Raw genomic sequence first — 21,777 nt, forward strand, 5'->3', positions numbered from 1 at the left:
CAAAGGAGAAAGCATGAAGGGGAAGGGGCCAGGACCCTAGTTGTGTCAGAGCCACAGTCACGGGGCCGAGCACCCTGTGCCAACCAGGTCTAGACAAAGGTGGTAGCTCTGGGGGAGGAATCCTAGGGCCTGTGGCCTCAGACACAGAGCCTGCTAGGCCTGCCAAGGTTAGGGTTAGGGATGGGTGGGGGTCCATTGTCCTTACTCACAAAGGGAGAGGGGAGGCCTGGGAGGAGATGGGGCAGTTCCCCCACCCCTAATGAGTCCCTGATGCTGCCTCCCAAAGGCACGCTCCCCATACTCCCCAATGCCCTCAAAGGGGGAAAGCTGGGGTGTAGAAGAGAAAAGCTCAAAGAAACCTTAAACTGTGCAGGAGAGGGGCAGCTGAGTGAGTGTCTTCGTGGCCTTTTACATCCCCTCCTCCAGCCTCCTCAGTTCCAGATTTTGAGGAAGCTGTCCCAGGAACCAGTGGCCACAGCCATCCCATCAGCTGTGACCCCCAGGCAGCTGACCCTGTTATCGTGACCAGAGAGGATACCTTAAGAAAAAGGGAGAGGAGTCAGCCTGGCAGGTGTTAGCGAGCCAGGGTTAGAGGTTAGGGGGCGGGGCATCCGACTAAATGAGGAAAGCGGATTAGTCCTAAGGGGTGGGGTTTCCCTCGAAGCCAATCTCCCCTCCAGGATCTGGGGTGGGTGAGGGACGGGAGGGTTGGACATTGTGTCAGCTGCTGAGAGAAAAGCAAGGGCACCTTGACCCGGAAAACGGGGAAGGAGGGCTTCCAAATGAGGCCCCGAGACAAGTGACTCGGCCAAGGGCACTCGGACAGTAAGCAGTGGAATTAAGGTCTGGATCCTGACTCTGGCCAGTGTTCTCTTCCCTGGGCACGCAGCCTCTCCCAAGAGAGGAAGCCACAATATCTGATTCAACTTCAGACCAGGCCAGTCCCAGAGAAGCACCCGGGTTGGGGTCAGGGCCCTCAAGTCACATCCCATCCCCTGGTCTCCTGTCACTGCAAAACCCCCACGGTGGCCCTTCCCTTCCATGGAGGCCCCTGAAACCCAGCCCTGACTGGACAGTCCAGGTCCACAGGTCTGGGGGTGACAGGAAGGAGCTCCTCTGGCGGGGGGCAGCTGCAGCAGTGGGCCGTGGCGAGGGGCCGCTTAGAGCAACTTCGCTTTGAGAGGAGATGGTTCTGGACTGGGAACCAAGGGGACTGGCTCTAGGGACAGAGCTCAGAGTCAGCCAGTAATGAGGGAGCAGCAGTGAGAGGGTACCCACAGCGGAGCCCAGGTGGCCATGGCGGGCAGGCTCTTACCCACGCGCTCGCACTTCATGGAGTCCCACACGTTGCAGTTGAAGTCGTCGTAGCCCGCAAAGAGCAGGCGGCCACTGAGCGAGAAGGCCACGGACGTGATGCCGCAGATGATGCTCTCGTGGGCGTAGGTGGTCAGCTCCTGGTCGGCCCGCAAGTCAAACAGGCGGCAGGAGGCATCGTCTGAGCCCGTGCAGATGGCCTCTCCATTGGGGAAGAACTGCAGATACAGGTGGCCAGGGTCGGGGGGTGGGGACGGTGAGGGTCAGGACTCAGACCTGGGCAGCACTCAACCTCTCCTGCCCTCTCCCTGCTCCAGGCCAGTTCCCTCAGCTTCTCTGGCTCCCGCTCCATCCCTTCTGTGGCCTGCCAGCCGCAGCCAGGCTCCCTACACCTTCCCTGTCTCCACAGTGCTGCCACATGGCAGGGGACAGCACGGGGCTGAGGGTGGGTGGGCAGCGTGCCCACGGTCACACGGTCAGAAGGGTGGAGGCTGTCCCAGACGCCAGCATCTCCAGGCCCTGGATCAGCGTGTCAGCACAGGGCCCAGTACACACGCATATCCTGAATCTCATCCGCAGGAAACGTCTCACAACCCAATGGAGGGAAAGTCTACAGAAAACTGGCCGGTACTTGTCCAAAGTGTCAATGTCACCAAAGACAGGAAAAGGGCAAAAAGGGTTTCCAGTTTAAAAGAAACTGAAAAGACAAGGCAAGGAAATGCGATGCGTGTTCGCGGACAGAGAAAACATGGCTATTTTGGAGATAACTGGTGAAATTGGAATACAGATGTAGACTATAGTATTGCATCAATTTAAACTTCCTGATTTTAAGAATTAGACTGCCAGGAATTCCCTAGTGGTCTGGGCGTTAGGACTCTGTTCTTCCACTGCAGGGGGCATGGGGGAACTAAGATCCTGCAAGTTATGCAGCAATAAAACAAAAATAAAAATCACAACATAATAATAGAAATTTATAAATGTTAAAAAAAAAAAGAATTAGACTATGACGATGGAAGAGAATGGCCTTGATTTTAGGAAGTATATACTGAAGTACGTATGTGCTAAGTCACTTCAGTAGTGTCCAACACTTCGCAACCCAAGGGACCAAAAACCATCAGGTTCCTCTGTTCATGAGATTCTCCAGGCAAGAATACTGGAGTGGGTTGCCATTTCCTTCTCCAACACACTGATGTATTCAAGGGCTAGAGGGGCGTGAGGTCCACAATGTATTGTCAAAGAACCCAGGGAAAAAATTAATAACCAAGAGTATCTATAGCTACACCTAGATGGGCGTGTGTGTGTCTGTCCATCCCTCCCTCCCTCCCTCTACAGAGAGGGAACCAAAACGCATATGCGGCAGAAAGGGGACAGTGACCACAGGTGAAGGGCAGATGGGAACTGTTGCTGTTATTCTAGCAACTTTTCTGTGGGTGAAATTATTTCAAAGTGAAAAGTCAGAAGGAAAGGGGCGGGGGGCTGTGGGATGGGATGAAGGCTGAGTGGGGGTGGGGTGGGGAGGTGGTCCCCAGAGGACACTGAAGCAAGGGGGGCTTACGCAGATGGCGTTGATGTCCGACTCGTGGCCCGTGAAAGTCTGCCGGCAGGTCCCCTCCCGCACGTCCCAGAGCTTGGCGCTGGCGTCGCAGGCCCCCGAGATGAAGAGTCTGAAGTCAGGGGACACGGCCAGGCTCATGCAGTCCCCTGTGTGCCCCACAAACACAGTCTTCTGCTGCCCAGTCTCGATGTCCCACAGGGCGCTGCAGGGCCGGGGGGACACGCTGTCACCCAGCGAGGCCAGCACAGAGGCGCCGCCCCAGCCATCGCACCCACGGGCGCCCGGGCCTCACCACGTGGTGTCCCCGGAGCTGGTCACGATGTTGTTGTCGTCCAGGAAACGGCAGCAGGAGAGATAACCTGGGTCGGGGGGTGGAGGCGGTTAGGACAGGGCCCTGGCTGCTGGGCACAACCCGCAGGTACCCTCGGCCTCTCACTCACCCGTGTGAGCCGACAGCTCCCGGCTGACCTTGACGTTGCCCTCCCGGGATTTGAGGCTGTAGATGGAACACATGTTGTCCAGCCCCCCGCAGGCCACGAAGTTCCCTGACGGGGCGTAGGCACAGGTCATGACCCAGGAGGAGCGCAGCGGGATGGCGTGGACCTGCAGGGGTGGGATGGCAGGGGCCTGGGCTGAGCTCCCAGGTCGGGGCACAGGAAGGGCATGGGATGCCCCAGGAAGGCGGGTGACAGCGGGGCCGTGGGCCGGGCTGATACCTTGTTGGTGGTGTATGTGTCCCACACGATCAGCTTCCCATCTTGCGAGGCGCTTACCAACAGCCTGGGCAGAGGAGAGACACACGTGGCTCCCAACCCTCCTTTCCTGCCTGTCTCCCCCTATCCCCCCTGCCCCCCAGCCCAGGCCTCTTAAGCCTCACTTAGAGTCGGTGGCCCAGTGCATGGCGTAGATCTTGGCCAGGTGTCCCCTTAAGGTCCGCCGTGTCCGCATCTGCACACGTCCCACGACTTCGAGGCCAGACACCAGCTGCAGGAAGTTAGTTAGCTCAGTTGCTCGGTTGTGTCCAACTGTTTGCGACCCCATGGACTGTAGCCCGCCACACTCCCCTGTCCATGGAATTCTCCAGGCAAGAATACCGAAGTGGGTTGCCATTCCCTTCTCCAGGGGATCTTCCCCACACAGGAACAGAATCCACGTCTCCTGCATTGCAGGTGGATTCTTTACCATCTGAGCCACCAGAAAAGCTCTGAAAGGGGGTATCAGAAGTCAAGGGGAGCAGACCTCCCTGTGCGTGGTTAGGACTCTGTGCTCCAAATGCAGGCACATGGGTTCAATCCCTGGTTGGGGAACTAGGATCCTACACACCACACAGCACAGATAAGAATAAAGAAATCAGGGTGAGCAGGGTGCATGCCTATGTGTCAGCATCTGAGCCAGGATTGTGTGTGAGCTTCTGTTCCATGCCCAGCTCGAAGTCGGGCCTCTAGCCTGACTGAGGGCTGAGAAGACAACCCTGCCCAGGAGCGGCTTAGACGGGTGTAGAGACAGACATGGGCAAGGCCAGGGTGTGTAGCTAAGGGTTTAACCACCACCTCTCCTGGGTGGAGGTGAGGGGGAAGGGGGGTTCCATCATGTAAACACCCCCACCTTGACCGATTCAAGCTGCCAATGTGAGTCCACCACACATGGACTTGGGATGATATGCATACGTTTGGTTGAACCCAGCCGCTAGGAGCCTGCCCTCACCCACAGCTGCTGCTCAGCCAGCGCTAAGTGGGTATCCAGAGCAGCACCATGGCACTGAACTGCACCCTCCTGAAACTTGGGGTCCTATGCCCCTGAGGCTCCTTTGGCCTTCTAGACATTAGACTGGGGCTCCAGAGTCAAAAGACCTGACCTGCCATTTATTTGCTTTGTTATCTCAGGCAAATTACTTAACCTCTCTAAGCCCCCTTTTCCATCTGCAAAAATGAAGGAAGTTTTTAGCACCAGACTTAAGGAGTTGTCAGGAAAATTAAATGAAATTATGTATTTAAGCAACTTAGCCCAGTGCCTGGCTCATGTTCAGTAAATGTTTACTCTTATTATTAACATTTAATTCAATCTAAGATGGCACCAGCTCCAAGAAGCACCATTCTTTTATGTATCACTAAGAAAGAAAAAGTGCTACCGATTATAACTGTAAGGATCATTGTTGGATGCATCTCAATTTCCAGGATGTCAAAATGTGGGGAAAAAAAAATGCATCCAGGACTGAAAAAGTGCACTATCAGTCAGCTCGTAATTAAGAGTCTTGTCTGGGCTTTCCAGGTGACTCAGTGGTAAAGAATCCACCTGCACACACAGGAGATGCAGGTTCAATCCCTGGATTGGGAAGACCCCTGGAGAAGGAAATGGCAACCCACTCCAGTACTCTTGCCTGGAGAGTCCCATGGACAGAGGAGCCTGGCGGGCTACAGTCCACGGGGTCGCAAAAGAGTCAGACAAGACTGAGCGACTAAACAGCAACGGCTAGTCTCCCAGGGCTTCTGGTTTAACAGCCCTAGTCCTCTCCATCCTGGCCCGCCAGCCAGGAGGGGTTGGCGCTCTTGTTTTGTGGATGAGGACAGCATCTGCCTCCCTAGGCTCCGGCTCAGTGCCTGGCCCATAGCAGACCTCACAAAATGTTGAATGAATTAATTCATGTCGTTCCTCATTCCAAGGACACACTGTACTGGAGCCTGGGCGCCAGGCTGTGGCTGGTCAGGGGGCTCCCACACCATCCCCTCCCCTCCACCCCTCCCCTCTGGCCCTGTCAAGGGTGGTGGGGGCTCACCTCTGCCAGGGTAGTGTCAGCACAGGCTTTCCTGGCATCCTGGGGGGAAAGCAGACATGGGCGTGGGTACGGGCGGGGTGTGTGCACGGGTGTCTAGGTGGGTGGGTTTGGGGCTCTAGGGTTTTGAGGGGCGGGGGGCACATCTCAAATCTGAGCTCCAAGTTCAGGAAGTCTCTGGGCACTTCCAGGTCAGGGGTCTCTGAGATGTCAATCAGGGTGAAGCCAGCCCTTCCCCCGGGGGCCACGCTCCGTTCCTGGCTTCCCCATGTCCCCTGGTGGGATGGAGGGTTCTGGGGTTACTGCGATCTGCTTCTTGAGCTGCTCCGCTTCCTGCCGCAACTGTTCCATCTCCCCCATGGCGGACGGCTTGAGGGGTGGCTCCTTGGTCTCCTGCCGGGGACACGGGGTGTGTGTAGGGGGACCCCCACCAGACCACGTTTGTGTTCCTCGTGTCCACACTGGTGGTCTGCACTGCCTCCCCTGCCATCTGGAGTCCCGGGCCTCCCCCGCGCCCCCCGCAGCCCCCAGACCCAGAGGGCAAAGCCAGGCCAGCCCCTCTTACTTGGGCTCTGACTTTAAGCTTCCAGCTCTGGTCCCCAGGCGCCTCCTGGCTCCCTCAGCCGCGACACCCGCCCGTCACCTGCCCCGGCTCTGCTGCCAGAGGAGCTGGCCTGGCCTGGCCCCGTTTGGGGGGGGTGCGGGGGGGTGCACACAGGGAAGGGTAGGGCCAATGACGACTGTCAGGCAAATGAAATCAGCTGGAGGGGGGTGGGGGGGGGGTGGGGGGGCCAGGGGACGGGGAGGGAGGTGTGCAGCTTGTAGAGGGGCCTAGGCCCAGCCCAGGGAGGGTGGGAGCAGGAGTGTGGGGCTACAGCGGGGCAGGGCGCCCCTCCCCCCCGCACCCCACAACAAGCCCTGGAGGGAGGAGGGTGGGGTGCGTCCCTGGCCAGTCCCTCTCCAGGCAGAGAGCAGAGCATCAGGCCCCAAGGGATTAGAGCAAAGCTGTGAGGATTAAGGGTTGGGTCTGGGAGGGTGCAAAGGAGCAGCCCGATCATGCTCCAGGGTGCCCCCACAGGTCTGGCCCCCCATCCCGTGGTGATGATCTTCACCATCAGGGCCTACCTAGCAACTAGCCCAGGAGCCAGAGCGAGCAGGAGAGATGGCCCATTGTCAACACCCCGAGTTGTGCTCCCGAGCTCAGGGTGGTGGGGGAGCGGGCTGTGGTGGCCATGGGGAGGCACAGGCAGGAGCTGAGATTAGAAGGCACTGATCTGGATAATCCTTCTTCAGGACAAACCCCAACCAGCTGCCCCCGGGGGCTGATCCTGGGGGGTTGGGAGGAGGTCCAGGAGACCCAAAGAGGACGGACGGGCCTGGCCCAGCTTGGGGTGCAGAGGATGGCAGTGGAGAGCAAGCCCATCCGCGGCTCGCATCTGGTGTCGGGCCCTCACGACTCGCGGGACTCTGCTGGGGCCGTGAAGCCAAGAAGCAGAGGGATCAGGCTGCCCTAAGTCTCGGCCAAGCTCAGAGAGGGAAGACGCTGGCTTAGAGTAAGAGGCCCAGGGAGCAGCTGTCAGGGGTCAGGGTTCATTTGCATGAGGAAGGCAGGTGGTTGAGATTTCCCTGACAAATCACGGACTGGAGGGGCCCATCTCTGGGAGGCCCAGGATACCTGTCTCCTCCCGGGCCAGCCACAGCTTCTCCCACCTCCAGCCACCATGGAAACCACGATACACTTGACTGGCCCCAGCAGAGGGATGGTCAGGATCTTTATTGACAGGCTGGGGAGGGCGGGGGGTGGGGGGGGCGACCCTCTCTCTCATCTTCCTCACTTACAGTACCCACTCTGGCCCTGCCCCCTGCCAGTTCTTTCCACTTCGGCCTTGCCCGTCTTCTGTCTGTCCTAGGCCTGGAGGTCCATCCTGGCTGGGCCCAGGCCAGTCCCCAGGCTAAGTCTGTACAGGGTCCTCCGAGTCCAGGGTTGCATGGCCCTGGTGATCCCCAAGATGGCAGGGTACAGGGATGGAGGCCTCACTGTACTGCAGCAGTCACACAGGGGCTTCCCAGGGGTCCCTGGCATAAAGGCAGACCCTCCACAAGTCAAGAGGCCATATCCCCGAGAAGCTAGGCCGGTCCCCTCACAACTCCTCTCGAATGCGAGGCGGCTTCCCAGCCTTGTCCTGGAGCCGTGGAAGCCTGCGGCTGGGGGGTTCTGGGCCGGGGTCCCTGCTGGCCACGTCTTCTTCATCCTTCTCTGGCCCCCGCAGCAGGTCTTTGGCTTCCGTCCACTCCTGGGGAGTGAGGAGGGTCTAGGCTGATTTCCCCCTCACCAGCATCCGCCCTGCCCTGGGACTCTCCCTGGGTCATCTCAGCCCCACCCCTTGCCCGCCAGCGTGCCCACCCCTCACACAGCCAAGCCCCACCGCCTGCTCACCTGCTCCCTGTGCTCAGGGGCCCAGGTGTGCCACAGTGCCAGGGCACAGCGCCGCCCCCGTGTCACGGCCCATACGCCGTGGGGATTCTCCACGCCCGAGCTGAAGGCCACGAGGCGGCCGCAGCGAGGCCGAACCTGTGCCTGGGTTGGGGGGGTGGATGGTAGATTCAGCTCCAGGGAGAGGTCTTCAGAGACCTTGACCCTGACTCCCTGGAGCAGGACGGGGTAGGGGCTCAGACAGCAGGAGCTCTCTTGCCCACCACATCCCCTCCTTAGTTCAGGGACTACCTCGGGGCAAGTGGCAACCAGGCCTCCACTGGGAGCACCGAATGCCAGACTGGAGGCTGGAGGAGTTGGAGCCAAAAGGAGAAGGGACTGTGTCCGCCCCTGTGCCCTGCTTCTTCTGCCCACCCTCTGCCCAACCAGACTCTGGGTTCTGGGCATCAGGGTCCTGGGGACATTTTCCACCCCAGAGAGGGATTGGATGACAGGGAGCTGGTGGTGGTGAGCAAAGAAGGAGCTAAATGGATAAGGCAGAGCAATGCACAATAAAAAATCACAGCTCCGGTCCTTCTGCTGGTCCTAGACCTGAGCTTCTACCTGGAGTAGAGGCTTAGAGTACTGTGCTTCAGCGCCCAACCTGTATTTATTTTTGAGTTTTTTATTATTTATTTAGTTATTTATTATTTATTTATTTGGCTGTACCGGGTTTTAGTTACAACACACAAGATTTTTCAGTTGCAGCATGCAGAATCTAGTTCCCCAACCAGGGATCGAACCTGGGCCTTCGAGTCTTTGGGGCACAGAGTCTCAGCCACAGGACCAACCAGGGAAGTACCTCACCTTCCCTCCTATAGGAAGTGAGGTGATCACTGAAGGCAGGGCCTGGAGGGGCCCCTTGGAGGTCTCCTGGGAGGAGCTAGGAGAGCCCCTGAACAGACAAGAGTGGGGAGATGCTGCAGAAGCCGGAAAGGAGAGGGTTGACTCAATAAACAGAAGTTTAAGCAAACTCTGGGAGATAGTGAAGGACAGGGAAGCCTGGCCTGCTGCAGTCCACGGGGTCACAAAGAGTCGGACACGACTTGGCGATTAAACAACAGCAACAAAGGCGGCCCCAGCCATCTCCCTGCATTTGCCTCTGGGCACCCTCTGCTTTGAATCCCCAGCCTATGGCTGGGCTCCCTGCTCCCCTCCCTGCCCCCTGGTCCCCCAGTTACCGTGACCGTGAGGGCGTTGGGCTCTGTGAAGAACAGGTCCCCACCCTGGAAGTCATCGTTGAGGTAGAGGAGTCCACTGGGGAAAGAGGAAGACAGGAGGCAGGCAGTGAGACCCCAGCCAGGCGCCCCGCCCAGCCCCTGGAGGGCCACCGACCTGTAGTCTCGGTAGGTGTAGGCTGGGGGCTCCCGCCAGCATTCCCCAGTGTCGGGATCCAGGACACAGTTGTCGGCGTGCACCGGGTGGCTCAGGTCCATGCGCTGGGCCTGCTCCCCTGGGAAGCCAAGGGCCTGGTGGGCGCCCACCCACACCCACCCTATAGATCCAGGGTCACAGCCAAGCCCCCGCTGGGCAGGGGAGTCAGTCCTCCTGCAGTGAAGATGGAAACCCACATAGCGGGGGTGCTGAGGGTGTGCAGGGCCCTGCGATGGGGGGGGGGCCTGGAGGTTACCTTCTATGGCGCTCCGGCACACCAGGTGGGTGAAGGAGAGGTGCAGGGGCCGGTCAGGGGAGAAGTAGGCCTGGGTTAGGCTCCGCACCCGCTCGCTCACCTCCAGGAGCAGCTGGGCACCCTGACTGCCCACCGCCCCAGCCCGGGCCAGCTGCGGCAGAGAATAAAGGGTGGGGAAGGGGAGGTATGGTAAGGCTGGTCCCAGCCTCTACCCCACCTCCACTGCCATCCACCCATGGTTTGGGGCTTGCAGCTGCCCATCAACCCAGCCCAGACCGCTCCTTTCATTATCTCTGTGGCAACAACCTGGGTCCCTCAGTGGGGAACCCCCTCCATCAGTCCTGGGCTGAGAACTCCTGAGTCCCAGGAGAGCCCTCCACAAGCAGAGAGACCAGCCCTCTTCTCCAGCTCTGTGTCTCCTCACCTGCGCGGCCTTGAGCACCGTGAGCCCCTCAAAGCGTTCGTGGGGGGTGTGTGGGGAACGGCGACCCCGATAGCCAGACCTGGCTCCAGCCTCAGCTGCATCCTAAGCACAGAGGGAGTTGGCTATGGGGTCACCCTGCCCAGATCCGGGCTACCACCCCCCTCACAGGGCTACACGGCCTTCCCTCCAACCAGCCAGTCCCTGGAAGAGGCTGGAAGCTCCTGCAGTTCTCTGAGCTGCTGCCCTTTCCATAGAATGACCAACTCCACGTCTGTGTGGTCACTCCTGGTAAATATCTGGAACCCCACTGGCCGAGGGGACTGTGCATAGGACTCTGGAGGGCTTCCTACAGTGGGGAAGAGGCTCCATGAGATCAGGACAGCAGGGAAAGGGGCAGGAAGCGCTCGATCACTCGTTCTGACGGGCTGAGAACAGAGGAGTCTCTCTGGAGCAAGACCCTGGCAGGAGGTTCAACAGTTGGGCCGGGTCCCCGCAGACCTGAGGTGGGGATGTGGCACCAGCCGACACATCTCTCTCCCATCCCTTCTCACCTGACACACTCTTGGAGAATGTGGGAACCCTTGATGCTGACTCCAAATCCCCCAGCTGCCTCCACAACTCTCATCACCCTTTACTGACACCTCTTCAATCTGCTTTTTCTTTCTTTTTTCTATTCAGTCTACTTTTTGAAGCTCAAAGCACCACTATCTAGTTACCCCGTACATAAGCCTCATCTCTGAGAGGCCACCTAGTCACTCAAGCTCTCATTCATTCATCCATCATTCAGTAGGCATTGAGCACCATGTGCCAGGCACTGTTCTGGGCACTGGGGACTCAACTGTGAACACGAAAAGTCCCTGCTACTACAGGCTTTATATTCTGAGAAAAACAAACCAGGTCAATTCAGACAGTGATGTATTACATGGAAAATTAAAGCAGAGTTACAACCTTGCAAGCGCCCTGGCAGAGGCTAGGGGATAGCTGATACCGGGGAGTTACCCTTGAGTTCATTCTTCATCACTCACATAGATTTCCTCTGAGGCCCTAGTGGTAAAGAACCTGCCTGCCAATGCAGGGGACGTAAGAGATGTAGGTTCAGTTCCTGGGTCAGGAAGATCCCCTGGAGGAGGAAATGGCAACCCACTCCAGTATTCTTGCCTGGACAACCCCATGGACAAAGGAGCCTGGTGGCTCCATGGGGTACCAAAAGGTTGGATAAGACTGAGCACCCCCCCACACACACACATAGATTTAGTTAACTTCTCTTTCTTTGAGTTTCTAAATATTTCTCATCTGTCCTCGTCTTCATTGCCTTGAAATGAGACCTATCCTAGGGCTGTCACCCCTAAGCTCCTCCTTACTTCCCTGTCCCGTTGCATTCTCTGTGCTGCCACTAGAGGGCGCTCCCGGTCCTATAGGACGAAGACTCCAGACCCTGCACTTTGGAGTTCTGCAGAAGACAAAAATCCACTCCTCCTTAAATCCTTCTGTAAACTGTCCACCATCTACAAAGAGAGTCCAAACTCCTTGGCAGGGTACAGAGGTCCTCACCCATCTCTCAACCCGCGCCTCCTCCCCATTCCTGCCCCTGGATAATACACAGCCTGATAATAGCAACAGCTCATACTGAGTATTAGCACATTCTTCCAAGAGCTTTACCATGTACTGACTCATTTAATCCTCATAAACAGCCCTACAACAAAACCACCGTGTTTAGCCCTGTTTTGTAGAGGAGGAAACGAGGCTCACAGATGTTGAAATGCATAGCCCAAGGCCACACAGGTAATTCCTGCTGGGCACGCCCATGCTCTGAACTCCCGTGCTCCACTCCAGTTCCCAAACCCCGCCCCCTCATTTTTCCTCCCCGCAGCCTGATTTTCCTCCCTTCTTTATCTGGTTGTTGTTGCTGTTGTTTAGTCGTTCAGTCCAGTCTGACTCTTTGCTACCCCATGGACTGCAGCACGCCAGGCTTCCCTGTCCTTCACTATCTCCCAGAGTTTGCTCAAACTCATGTCCATTGAGTCAGTGATGCCATCTGACCATCTTGTCCTCTGTCATCCCCTTCTCCTCCTGCCTTCAATCTTTCCCAGCATCAGGGTCTTTTCCAGTGAGTCAGTTCTTAGAATCAAGTGGCCAAAGTATTGGAGCTTTAGCTTCAGCATCAGTCCTTCCAATGAATATCCAGGACTAACTTCTTTTAGGATTTTCTGGTTGGATCAATTCTACACTTTCACTCTACTCTTTCACCTTGCAGTCCAAGGGACTCTCAGGAGTCTTATCCAGCACCACAGTTCAAAAGTATCAATACTTCAGTTCTCAGTTGCCATGGGCGGAGTTCCTCATGCTGGCCCCTGACATATCCCCCAGGAAGGAGGCTTGGCATATGCAGAGGCGCGATCAAGCCTCACTCAGCCTTCTTTATGGTCCAACTCTCACATCCATACATGACTACTGGAAAAACCATAGTTTTGACTAGACCGACCTTTGCTGGCAAAGTAATGTCTCAGCTTTTTAATATGCCGCCTAGGTTTGTCATAGCTTTTCTTCCAAGGAGCGTCTTTTAATTTCATGGGTGCAGTTACCATCTGCAGTGATTTTGGAGCCCAAGAAAATAGTCTGCCATTGTTTCCATTGTTTCCCCATCTATTTGCCATGAAGTGATGGGACCAGATGCCATGATCTTCATTTTCTGAATGCTGAGTTTTAAGCCAGCTTTTTCACTCTACTCTTTCATCTTCATAAGAGGCTCTTTATTTTTTTTAATATTTTATTTACTTATTTATTTTACTGAGCCGGGTCTTAGTTGCAACACTCAGGATCTTTCATTGCAGCATGTGAACTCTTATTTGCAGCAGGGATAGAACCCGGCCCCCTGTACCGGGAGCACAGAGTCTTAGCCATTGGACCACCAGGGAAGTCCCCATAAGAGGCTCTTTAGTTACTCTTTGCTTTTTGCCATAAGGGTTGTGTCATTGGCATATCTGAGGTTATTGATATTTCTCCCAACAATCTTGATTCTGGCTTGTGCTTCATCCATCCTGCCATTTCACATGATGTACTCTGCATAGAAGTTAAATAAGCGGGGTGACAATATACACCCTTGATGTACTCCTTTCCCAATTTTGAACCAGTCCATTATTCCATGTCTGATTCTAAATTTTGCTTCTTGACCTGCATACAGGTTTCTCAGAAGGCAAGTAAGGTGATCTGGCATTCTCATCTCTTTATTTTCCACAGTGTGCTGTTGTTTCTCCACGGTCAAAGGCTTTAGCATAGTCAATGAAGCAGAAGTAGATGTTTTTCTGGAATTCTCTTGCTTTTTCTATGATCCAATGGATGTTGGCAACTCATGCTGTCTGGTTAACTCATGCTTAAGATGAAGCTCAAATGCCACCCCTTCCAGGAATTCTTCTGTAATTTTCATCTTGGTGCTTCCAATTGGATGAGTACATCTTTTATCAAACTCACCACCTGCTGTGATTATGTCTCCATGCCTAATGCCTTCTCTGTATACTGAGTTCCCAAATGCACAGTCTGTGTTTATCTGCTTCTCCCTGGAACCTGGGTATTTCCAGTATTACCAGAGACTCAGAGAAGAACAAACCCAGAGTGAGACTGAAGTTTCATATATTGGCAGACTCAACCTGGTGAATACAGATCATTCAGCCTGAGAGACGTGATGATGGAGAAGCAGCCTGTGTGTCTGCAGAGCCAATAACTAAGCTCTCAGCCAACCAAGGCATCTTCACCTGCACACCCACCCTTTTTGATGCATTTACGTTTTTTGTTTTGTTCTTCCCATCAGTTTCTAGCAAACTTCTGTAAAATGTCCAGCCCATGCCAGCTATGCCATGTCAGCTTAGTCGCTCAGTCATGTCCAACTCTTTGCCACGCTTTGGACTGTAATCCACCGGGCTCCTCTGTCCATGGGATTCTGCACACAAGAATACTGGAGTGGGGTGCCACTTCCTCCTCCAGGGGATTTTTCCAGGGATTGACCCTGCACCTCCTGTGTCTCCTGCATTGCAGATGGATTCTTTACCCGCTGAGCTGTCACTGGGGAAGCCCCATGTCAGTTAAGTTGAGAGGAAAAGGAACTTGTCCACAGGAAGGAGAGAACATCAGCAGTCCCCACTGGAGGGTCTGAGAGGGCAGGGGAGTGGGGAGGGTGGCGAGGGGGGGGGACAGGCCAAGAGCAAGGGGGCAGGCAGCTGTGCCTGAGGGTCCCCCAGTAGCACTGTGCCACTTCCTTACAGGTCCTCTCACCTTGGCCAGCTGCAGCAGCACCCCACACTCGGCTGGGGTGAGCAGCCCGTCCAGCACGGCTCGCTCCGACCCATTCAGCTGCCTCGCATCTTGGGTCAGGGTTACTCCCTCCATGAGGAGGACATCTGCGGGGGAGGGACAGGGCAGCGGGTTGATGGTCCCCCGAGGGCAGACCCAGCCCCTTCCAGGCTCCTGCCTCCTGCTGTCCCAGGAACTCACCCTTCCAGTGAGTCAGGGGCTTCGGTTGTGGAGGCTCATCATCCCACGGCCTCTTCTCCTGATCCTCTCTCAGGGGTGAGAAACATGCTCAATGAACACAGGCCAGTCCAGACCCATCTCTCAAACCCCGCCTCCCAGGACTCCTCCCCTTACCCTCCACGCAGGCCACGCCCCTCCCACCCAGGCCACGCCCCTCCCACCGCAAGGCACCTCCTACCTGAGCTTTTCTCTAAGGGCCTCAGGGATGAAGGCAGCTGGGGTCCATAGGTCCTGGGATGGTCAGGAAAAGAACCATCACCTGCCAAGTCCACCTCTGAGTCCTTGACGGTAGACCATGGGCTACCATACTAAAGTCCTCCTGCTTCCAGAGGGGAAAGTGGAAATGGGGACGCCCTGGACTCATTGTCAGGAGCCCTGGGCACTGGGCCAAACACCGCAATCATAATAACAACAACTTACAAAGCACTGTTCGCCAGGTGCTTTTTAAAGAGCTTTATATGTGTGTTAGTCGCTCAGTCGTGTCCGACTTTGCGACCCCATGGACTGTAGCCCGCCAGATTCCTCTGTCCATGGGATTCTCCAGGCAAGAATACTGGAGTGGGTTGCCACTCCCTTCTCCAGGGGATCCTCCCCACCCAGAGATGGAACCCGAGTCTCCTGCGTTGCAGGCAAATGCTTTACCATCTGAGCCACCAGGGAAGAGTTTTCTATACAGATGTGGAGTTTATCATTTAAAGTTTACAATAGTCTTATCAAACAGGTCGTATTAATGCGCCCATTTTGCAGCTGAGGGCTCTGAGACACAAAAACATAAAGTAACATGCCCAAGGTCACACAGCCCCTAAAGACAGGGTTGGGATTTAAGCGACGGTGCCCAACAGACTTGTCCGTTAGGGGACAGGGCAATGTCTGCAAACATCTCTGACGGCCACGACACAGGGATGCTAGCGACACCTACTGGGCAGAGTAGGGACAGCCCCTTTTCTCCCAGTTAGGAAATACTGGCTTCAAACAGCAAGATAGCCGAGAAGGCTGGGGGAGCCTGCCTGACGCTGGAGCACTGACGAGAATAACCTCTGCCTTTTAGTTTCCCCTCAAAACTACCACAGAAAGAAGAGTATGAAAACAAGCATCAGACTTTCCTGTACTTTGTAGCAAGTGACATGACTTCAACAGAGCTATAAGTATGGTGTTTCCATTTTACAGGGAAGCTGAGGCCGAGCCAGCAAAGGTCCAGAGCTTGTCTGCGGCAGAGAGACCAACACCTAGGCCTGCGTGATCCCAAAGCTGCCTGTGACCACAGGCACCTGCCTGTGTCTTGTGACCCTGGGGCACAGAGTCCTCTCCAAGCCTCACAGGGTTGTGGAGAAATGAGACGTGCTGTTGAGGAGGGACGTGGCACACCCCGTAGGGCACTGCTGCTGGCCCCCTCCTGGGGGCGGCCAGGGGGAGAAGCGGGGTCACTCACGGGATCCTTGAAGCTGGCCCCCAGGTGCTCCACAGCATAGTACAGCTGTCTCTTCTCCCCCAGGGATCGAAGGACGAAGCGCTGGATGTCCTGGGGACAGTAGGAGCCGACAGCAGGAGGGGGAGTTAAGGCTGGAAAAGAGGAGGGCTGCCCACAGGCTCCCTAAGCCTGGTCCTGCCCCTCTGTCAACCCTCCTCCCTCAGCAGTCAGGGTCTCCGAGCTCAGACTGGGGTGTGTGTGTGTGTGTGTGTACACACGTGCCCACTTGTGCACAGGTTGGGGCAAGCAGGGGTGAGTTTAGGTTGGGGCAAGCAGGGGTGAGTTTAAAGGAAGAAGGCTGGCCTGGACTCAGAAGTAGAGCCAGGGGACTTCCCTGGTGGTCCAGCAGTTAAGATTTTGCCTTCTGACACAAGGAGTAAGGATTCAGTTCCTAGTTGGGAAACTAAGATCTCACATGCCTTGCAGCCAAAATGCAAAAAAAACATAAAATAGATACAAGACTGTAACAAATTCAATAAAGGCTTAAAAAAAATGGTCCACATTAAAAAAAATCTTAACAGCAAAGAAAATCTGCCTGCCAATGAGGAGACACAGGTTCCATCCAAAGCCCATGCAGCAATCAGCACAGCCAAAATAAATAAATAAACAAATAAACAACCCAGTTCAGTTCAGTTGCTCAGTCATGGCCAACTCTTTGTGATCCCGTGGACTGCAGCACGCCAGGCTTCCTTGTCCGTCACCAACTCCCAGAGCTTGCTCAGACTCATGTCCATTGAGTCAGTGATGCCATCCAACCATCTCATCCTCTATCGTCCCCTTCTCCTCCTGCCTTCAATCTTTCCCAGCATCAGGGTCTTTTCCAGTGAGTCAGTTCTTCAAATCAGGTGGCCAAGGTATTGGAGCTTCAGCTTCAGCATCAGTCCTTCCAATGAATATCCAGGACTAACTTCTTTTAGGATTGACTGGTTGGATCTCCTTGCAGTCCAAGGGACTCTTAGAAGTCTTCTCCAGCACCACAGTTCGAAAGCATCAATTCTTCGGTGTTCAGCCTTGTTCATGGTCCAACTCTCAAAACCATACATGACTACTGGAAAAACCATAGCTTTGACTATATGGGAGGGCTTCCCTGATAGCTCAGTTGGTAAAGAATCCGCCTGCAATGCAGGAGACCTAGTTTCGATCACTGGATTGGGAAGATCCCCTGGAGAAGGGAAAGGCTATCACTCCAGTATTCTGGCCTGGAGAATTCCATGGACTGTACAGTCAGTGGGTTCGCAAAGAGTGGGACACGACTAAGTGACTCACTTTCCCTTCACTTTGACTATGTGAACCATTGTCAGTACAGTAATGTTTCTGCTAAAAAAAGAAACCACCTTCCAATGCAGAGGACATGGGTTCAATCCCTGGTCAGGGAACTAAGATCCCTCAAGCCGCAGGGCAACTAAGCCCACACACTGTAACAAGAGAAGGCGTGCACCAACTAGAGAAAACCCACGTGCCAAGGAGATGAGCCTGTGGGCCACATGAAGACCCAGTGCAGCCGAAATAAGTTAGAAAAAACAGAAAGACAGCCTGAAGTGGGGAGCAGGGAGTGGACGCAAAGCCAGATGCTGAACTTGGGGTCACCTTTGGCCAGAATGGGGGGCGGGTCCAGGTGACTTCTCCACTGTATTTGTCTGATTTAGGACAACCTCACAGGGTGAGCTGGAGAAGGGAATGGCCACCTACTCCAGTGTTCTTGCCCTGGAAATCCCATGGACAGAGGAGCCTGGTGAGCCTACGGTCCATGGGGTCCCAAAGAGTCGGACACGACTGAGCAACTTAGCACACATCCACAGGGTCAGTGAGTAGGGGGTACCTCTCTGGGCCCGAGGCCAGGTCTCGGCTCCCCCAGCTGGGCCTGGTACTGGTCCAGAGCCGTCTTGGCAGCCTCATCCTCCGGGTAGAAGAGCAGGAAGCTCAGAACATTCTCCATAGCCTGGGACAGATTCCCCACTGGGGACAGAGCAACAGCTTGGGGGTGCGGCCCAGAGACCAAGCACCCCAGTCATCCTGGGCAGGGCCAAAAGCCGGGGGACAGAGGCAGAGCCGGAGAAGGTGGTCTCCCAGTGACCATCCCACCCAGCAGACAGCCTCATCCATTGCTTCTTTCCAAAGCTTCCTGGAACATACCTGGGCTGTGCGGGCAGAGTTCAGAGGGGAGGAAGAGAGGAGAGAAGAAAGGAAAGTGAGAAGCAGCGAGGACAGAAAGAGCCCTGTGACCCAGCTCCCGAGCGTCCCACAATGGAGAGCCAGAGTCCTCTGAGGTGATGGTCCCCAGGGAGCCTCGACCTACTCAGATGCAGAGATAGATGGAAGGATGGAGAGGTGGAGCTCTGGGTACCATCAGAGACAGACCTTCACTCTCCGGGTTCAGCCCCAGCCCACCCACCCGGGGCTCACCCTTCCCCCTCACTGACCCTGAGCATGCGCCTCGTGCAGCCGCCTCAGCTGGGTGGGAAAGAAGTCGGGAACAGGGAGGCTGCGACCAGGACGCGTAGCCACGTCCCCCACGCAGCGCTGCCGGCATTGCAGGACACGGGTCCAGTGCCCTGTGGGGGACACAAGGGGGACTCACTCAGCTACTGATATGCCTCCCCCCACCCCACGGCACCGTGATCCCCACCCCCCGCACTCCAGCCCCTTACCTGCGATGGCTTCATACAGACCGCCCTGGCTCCCGATCCCCTCCTCCTCCTCTGCCTCCCTCTCCTGTTCCTCGGGGCCCTCACAGCCAGCCCGGCAGCTCTCCACCTGAGCCAGGCTCTCCTGCAGGGCCTCCTCCAGCCAGGGCAGTGCCAGGCCTGCCTCCTGGCGCCCAAGATGCTCCAGGCCGGTGTCAAAGGCTGCCTGTTGGGGAGGGGAAAGGTCAGTCACCCGACATCCTGGGGGTGGGGCTGGAGGGTGCCAAGATAGATCGGGAGACAGAAAGAAGGGGAGGGGCGTTGGCCTCACTGGGGCCTGGACTCCAGGTCCCAGGTCACCTTGGGGAATACAGGGCAAGCCTGAGAATCCGAGTGTTAGCACGTGAGACTGCGAGTCTCAGGAGGACAACCAGGTCCCAGAGACGGGCCCTCCCGTCAGGGTCACAGAGGACATACCGGGATTTCCTGATGCCCAGTAGACAGTGCGCAGCCGGGCGAGGCCTGTGTAGCCCATCGGTCAAAGGCTGGGGGGTGGGCTGGGGTCAAGCTGAGGGTCTCACCCAATATGGGGGCGTCTCCAGGTCCCGGAAGCTCTGTGGCCGAACCCCTGACATCCGTCTGTACTTAGCCATGTCCTCCCGCATCTGCAGGTGTGCTGGGTTTGCCACAAAGAAGGTGTGCGCAGCGGCTGCTGCCAAGTCCAGCTTCTTCAGCTGAGGCGCGGGAGGGATGGGGGAGTCAGCCCCCAGGGCAGGGGTGTCAGAGTCTGCCCCTCCCCAGCATCCCCACCCTAGCCTTCTGGAAGACTGGGTAGGTGAAAGCTGCCCACCACCCAACCTCCAGACCCCCAGTAAGTGGGGACTCTCAGGAGTCTGGTAGCCACGGAAAGGGGGTCTCAAAGACTGGAGTGGGTGGGGTGTGGGCAAAGGGACCTCACTGGAGAGACAAGGCGGAAGTGATGGCCGCGCGAGGTGGGGATGTAGGGGTGACCCTAGCCGCCACCAAAAACCGCAGGTCTCTAGGACCCTGAGCTGAGGTGTGTGTGACCGGCGCCCCCCTTCCCCGGCCACGTAGGCGTTAGTAGGCAACAGCTACCGCACCAGTAGCTGGGCAGGGTCCCACGACCGGACACCGGAGCCCTCAGCCCTGCCCACCTCTTTCTTTCCCGAAGCTCCCTCCTGCCCCAAGCGGAGGCTCACGCTCACCCCCTACCCGCCCCCCAGTTCCCTCTCTCCAGCTGCGTCTCCCGCCCCTGTCCCCGCCCCACTTCATTCCTGGGAAGAGGCGCTATCACTCCACGTAGGTCTCAGTAAGACTTCCTAGAACTCCAGGCCCCTGCCCTCCATCTTCGATCGGCTTCCACCCCCTTCTAACTTTGCTGCCACCCTCCCGAGGCCGTGCCCCACTCTGTAGGTACTGGTCGCGGTTTGCCAGGACCTACTCCAAAGGTCCCAGCCTTTGTGGTCTACACAGCCCCACCCGAGTCCCGGCGTTTGCTCGCCGCCCCTTCCCGGGAGCTGCAGCAGGACCCCCGGGCCCCGCACCTGGTAGTAGGCCCTCTGCAGGTAGTTGTAGGGCTCCCGCCGGCGGAAGGCGTCCCGGATCGCGCTCCCCACGCGGAGCCGCGCCGCGCCCCCGGGGCCCAGCCTCCGCGCCCAGCACTGGGTCAGGCACTCGGCGCGCCGCAGCGCCGCGCGGAGGAGCAGCGGCTCCCAGGCCCCCGGCCCGGAGTCGGGCCCCGGGGCGGCGGGGAGCGAGACCCCCGGCTCGGCCGCGCAGTGCGCTCCGCAGTCCAGCCGCGCGCGGCCCACCGCCGCCCGGCTCCGCAACGCTTCCCGCAGCAGCGCCACCGCGGGCGCCCAGGCCCCCGCCGCGTAGGCGCGCAGCCCGTCCGCGTAGAGCAAGTCGGGGGCCTGGGGAGGCGCCCCCGGGGACGGCGGGGCCAGGCCGGGGGGCTCGGGGGATCCCGGGGGAGGCAGGAGCAACAGGAGCAGCAGCCACCGGAGGAGCCGGAGCATCGCGCCAGAGCCGCCGGCTGGCTGCAGGAGGGAACTGAGGGAGCCGAGAGCGAGAGGGAGGAAAAGGGGGAAGGAAGAGGGAGGGGAAAGGAAGGAGGGATGGAGAGGAGGGAGGAGCGCCGCCGGGAGCTGATGCGCCCGAGCCCCAGCTCGGAGAGGCCGGGGTGAGAGAGAGACTGGAGTCTGAGGACGCCCGCGGCGGCGGCAGAACGTGGAGAACGTGGGCTTTAGGACAAGCTGGGTGGCGTCCAGCGAGAAACAGACGGTGGAGAGAAGAGGGCAGAAGCCGGCCCTGGAGCAGGCCTGAGGAGCCTCTTAGGACCCCTGACTCCAACCTCGGGGGGCCCATCGTGCGGGAATCGCTATGATGGACTGGACTCCCCTCCACTCTGGGCCCAGGAAAAGGAGAGTGGAAGCCTCCCGCACACCCACCCGCACTTGTAGAAGAAAAAGAGCTTTAGAATGCTGCAGGGCGGAGGGTAAACTCCAGGCCTGACACCAAGTCTGCTCAAACGTTTTCCTGCCCAGAAAGTGGGCGCATACACATTTGGGGAAAGGAGGAGAGCTCAGGCATGCAATGTGGCCGCCAGGCTCCTCTGTCCATGGGATTCTCCAGGCTAGAATACTGGAGTGGGTTGCCATTCCCTTCTCCAGGGGATCTTCCTGACCCAGGGATCAAACTCGAGTCTCCTGCATTGCAGGCAGATTCTTTATGTTCTGAGCCACAAGGAAAGCCCATGGAAAAGAGAGACAACCTCTAAAACCACCTTCACAGATCTCAACAAAGATTCTTCACACCTGACACCAGCAAACTCAAGTGTATCCCCATGCCCCTCCACCCCAGCCCAAGATGCTCCCAGAAGCCCATCTCTGCGATTGTCTGCTTACTTGTCTCTCTCCGGGTGTATTTCTGGGCCTCCGTACACTGCTGCTCCATCCACTGCCCCTGCTCTATT

At 57.0% G+C, this 21,777-nt stretch overlaps 2 protein-coding genes across 2 annotated transcripts; both read right to left on the reverse strand.

The window, feature by feature from the left end:
* Positions 1–431: 431 nt before the first annotated feature.
* GNB3 (G protein subunit beta 3) lies at positions 432–5,999 on the reverse strand. The gene is made up of 9 exons (XM_052640429.1): positions 5,943–5,999; positions 5,643–5,681; positions 3,747–3,853; positions 3,586–3,649; positions 3,310–3,472; positions 3,162–3,228; positions 2,870–3,071; positions 1,316–1,532; positions 432–538 (listed from the first exon to the last, which is right to left on the reverse strand). Exons 1-9 carry the CDS (start codon positions 5,997–5,999, stop codon positions 432–434), a joined length of 1,023 nt encoding a protein of 340 aa, XP_052496389.1.
* A 1,409-nt stretch (positions 6,000–7,408) lies between these two features.
* Positions 7,409–20,821, reverse strand: P3H3 (prolyl 3-hydroxylase 3). Its single transcript, XM_052640294.1, has 15 exons — positions 20,348–20,821; positions 19,364–19,516; positions 18,807–19,008; positions 18,579–18,710; positions 17,978–18,114; positions 16,120–16,209; positions 14,869–14,921; positions 14,652–14,719; positions 14,433–14,557; positions 10,167–10,268; positions 9,743–9,893; positions 9,448–9,565; positions 9,294–9,369; positions 8,077–8,217; positions 7,409–7,933 (listed from the first exon to the last, which is right to left on the reverse strand). The coding sequence occupies exons 1-15, from the start codon at positions 20,819–20,821 to the stop codon at positions 7,781–7,783; spliced, it is 2,175 nt and encodes a 724-aa protein (XP_052496254.1). The 3' UTR covers positions 7,409–7,780.
* Positions 20,822–21,777: the final 956 nt, after the last annotated feature.

Source organism: Budorcas taxicolor, chromosome 5 (genome assembly GCF_023091745.1).
Source record: "Budorcas taxicolor isolate Tak-1 chromosome 5, Takin1.1, whole genome shotgun sequence".
In the NCBI taxonomy this organism is placed as follows: Eukaryota; Metazoa; Chordata; class Mammalia; order Artiodactyla; family Bovidae; genus Budorcas; species Budorcas taxicolor.

Coding starts and splice junctions, on each gene's coding strand:
- GNB3 (XM_052640429.1), bottom strand. CDS start 5,999: ATGGGGGAGATGGAACAGTTGCGGCAGGAAGCGGAGCAGCTCAAGAAG. Junction 3,072..3,161: donor AGCTCCGGGGACACCACGTG/GTGAGGCCCGGG, acceptor CCGGCCCTGCAG/CGCCCTGTGGGACATCGAGA. Junction 1,533..2,869: donor CGGACATCAACGCCATCTGC/GTAAGCCCCCCT, acceptor CTGTATCTGCAG/TTCTTCCCCAATGGAGAGGC.
- P3H3 (XM_052640294.1), bottom strand. CDS start 20,821: ATGCTCCGGCTCCTCCGGTGGCTGCTGCTCCTGTTGCTCCTGCCTCCC. Junction 10,269..14,432: donor TGCTGCTGCAGCTGGCCAAG/GTGAGAGGACCT, acceptor CTCTGTGCTTAG/GATGCAGCTGAGGCTGGAGC. Junction 9,894..10,166: donor CGGTGCTCAAGGCCGCGCAG/GTGAGGAGACAC, acceptor TCTCTGCCGCAG/CTGGCCCGGGCTGGGGCGGT.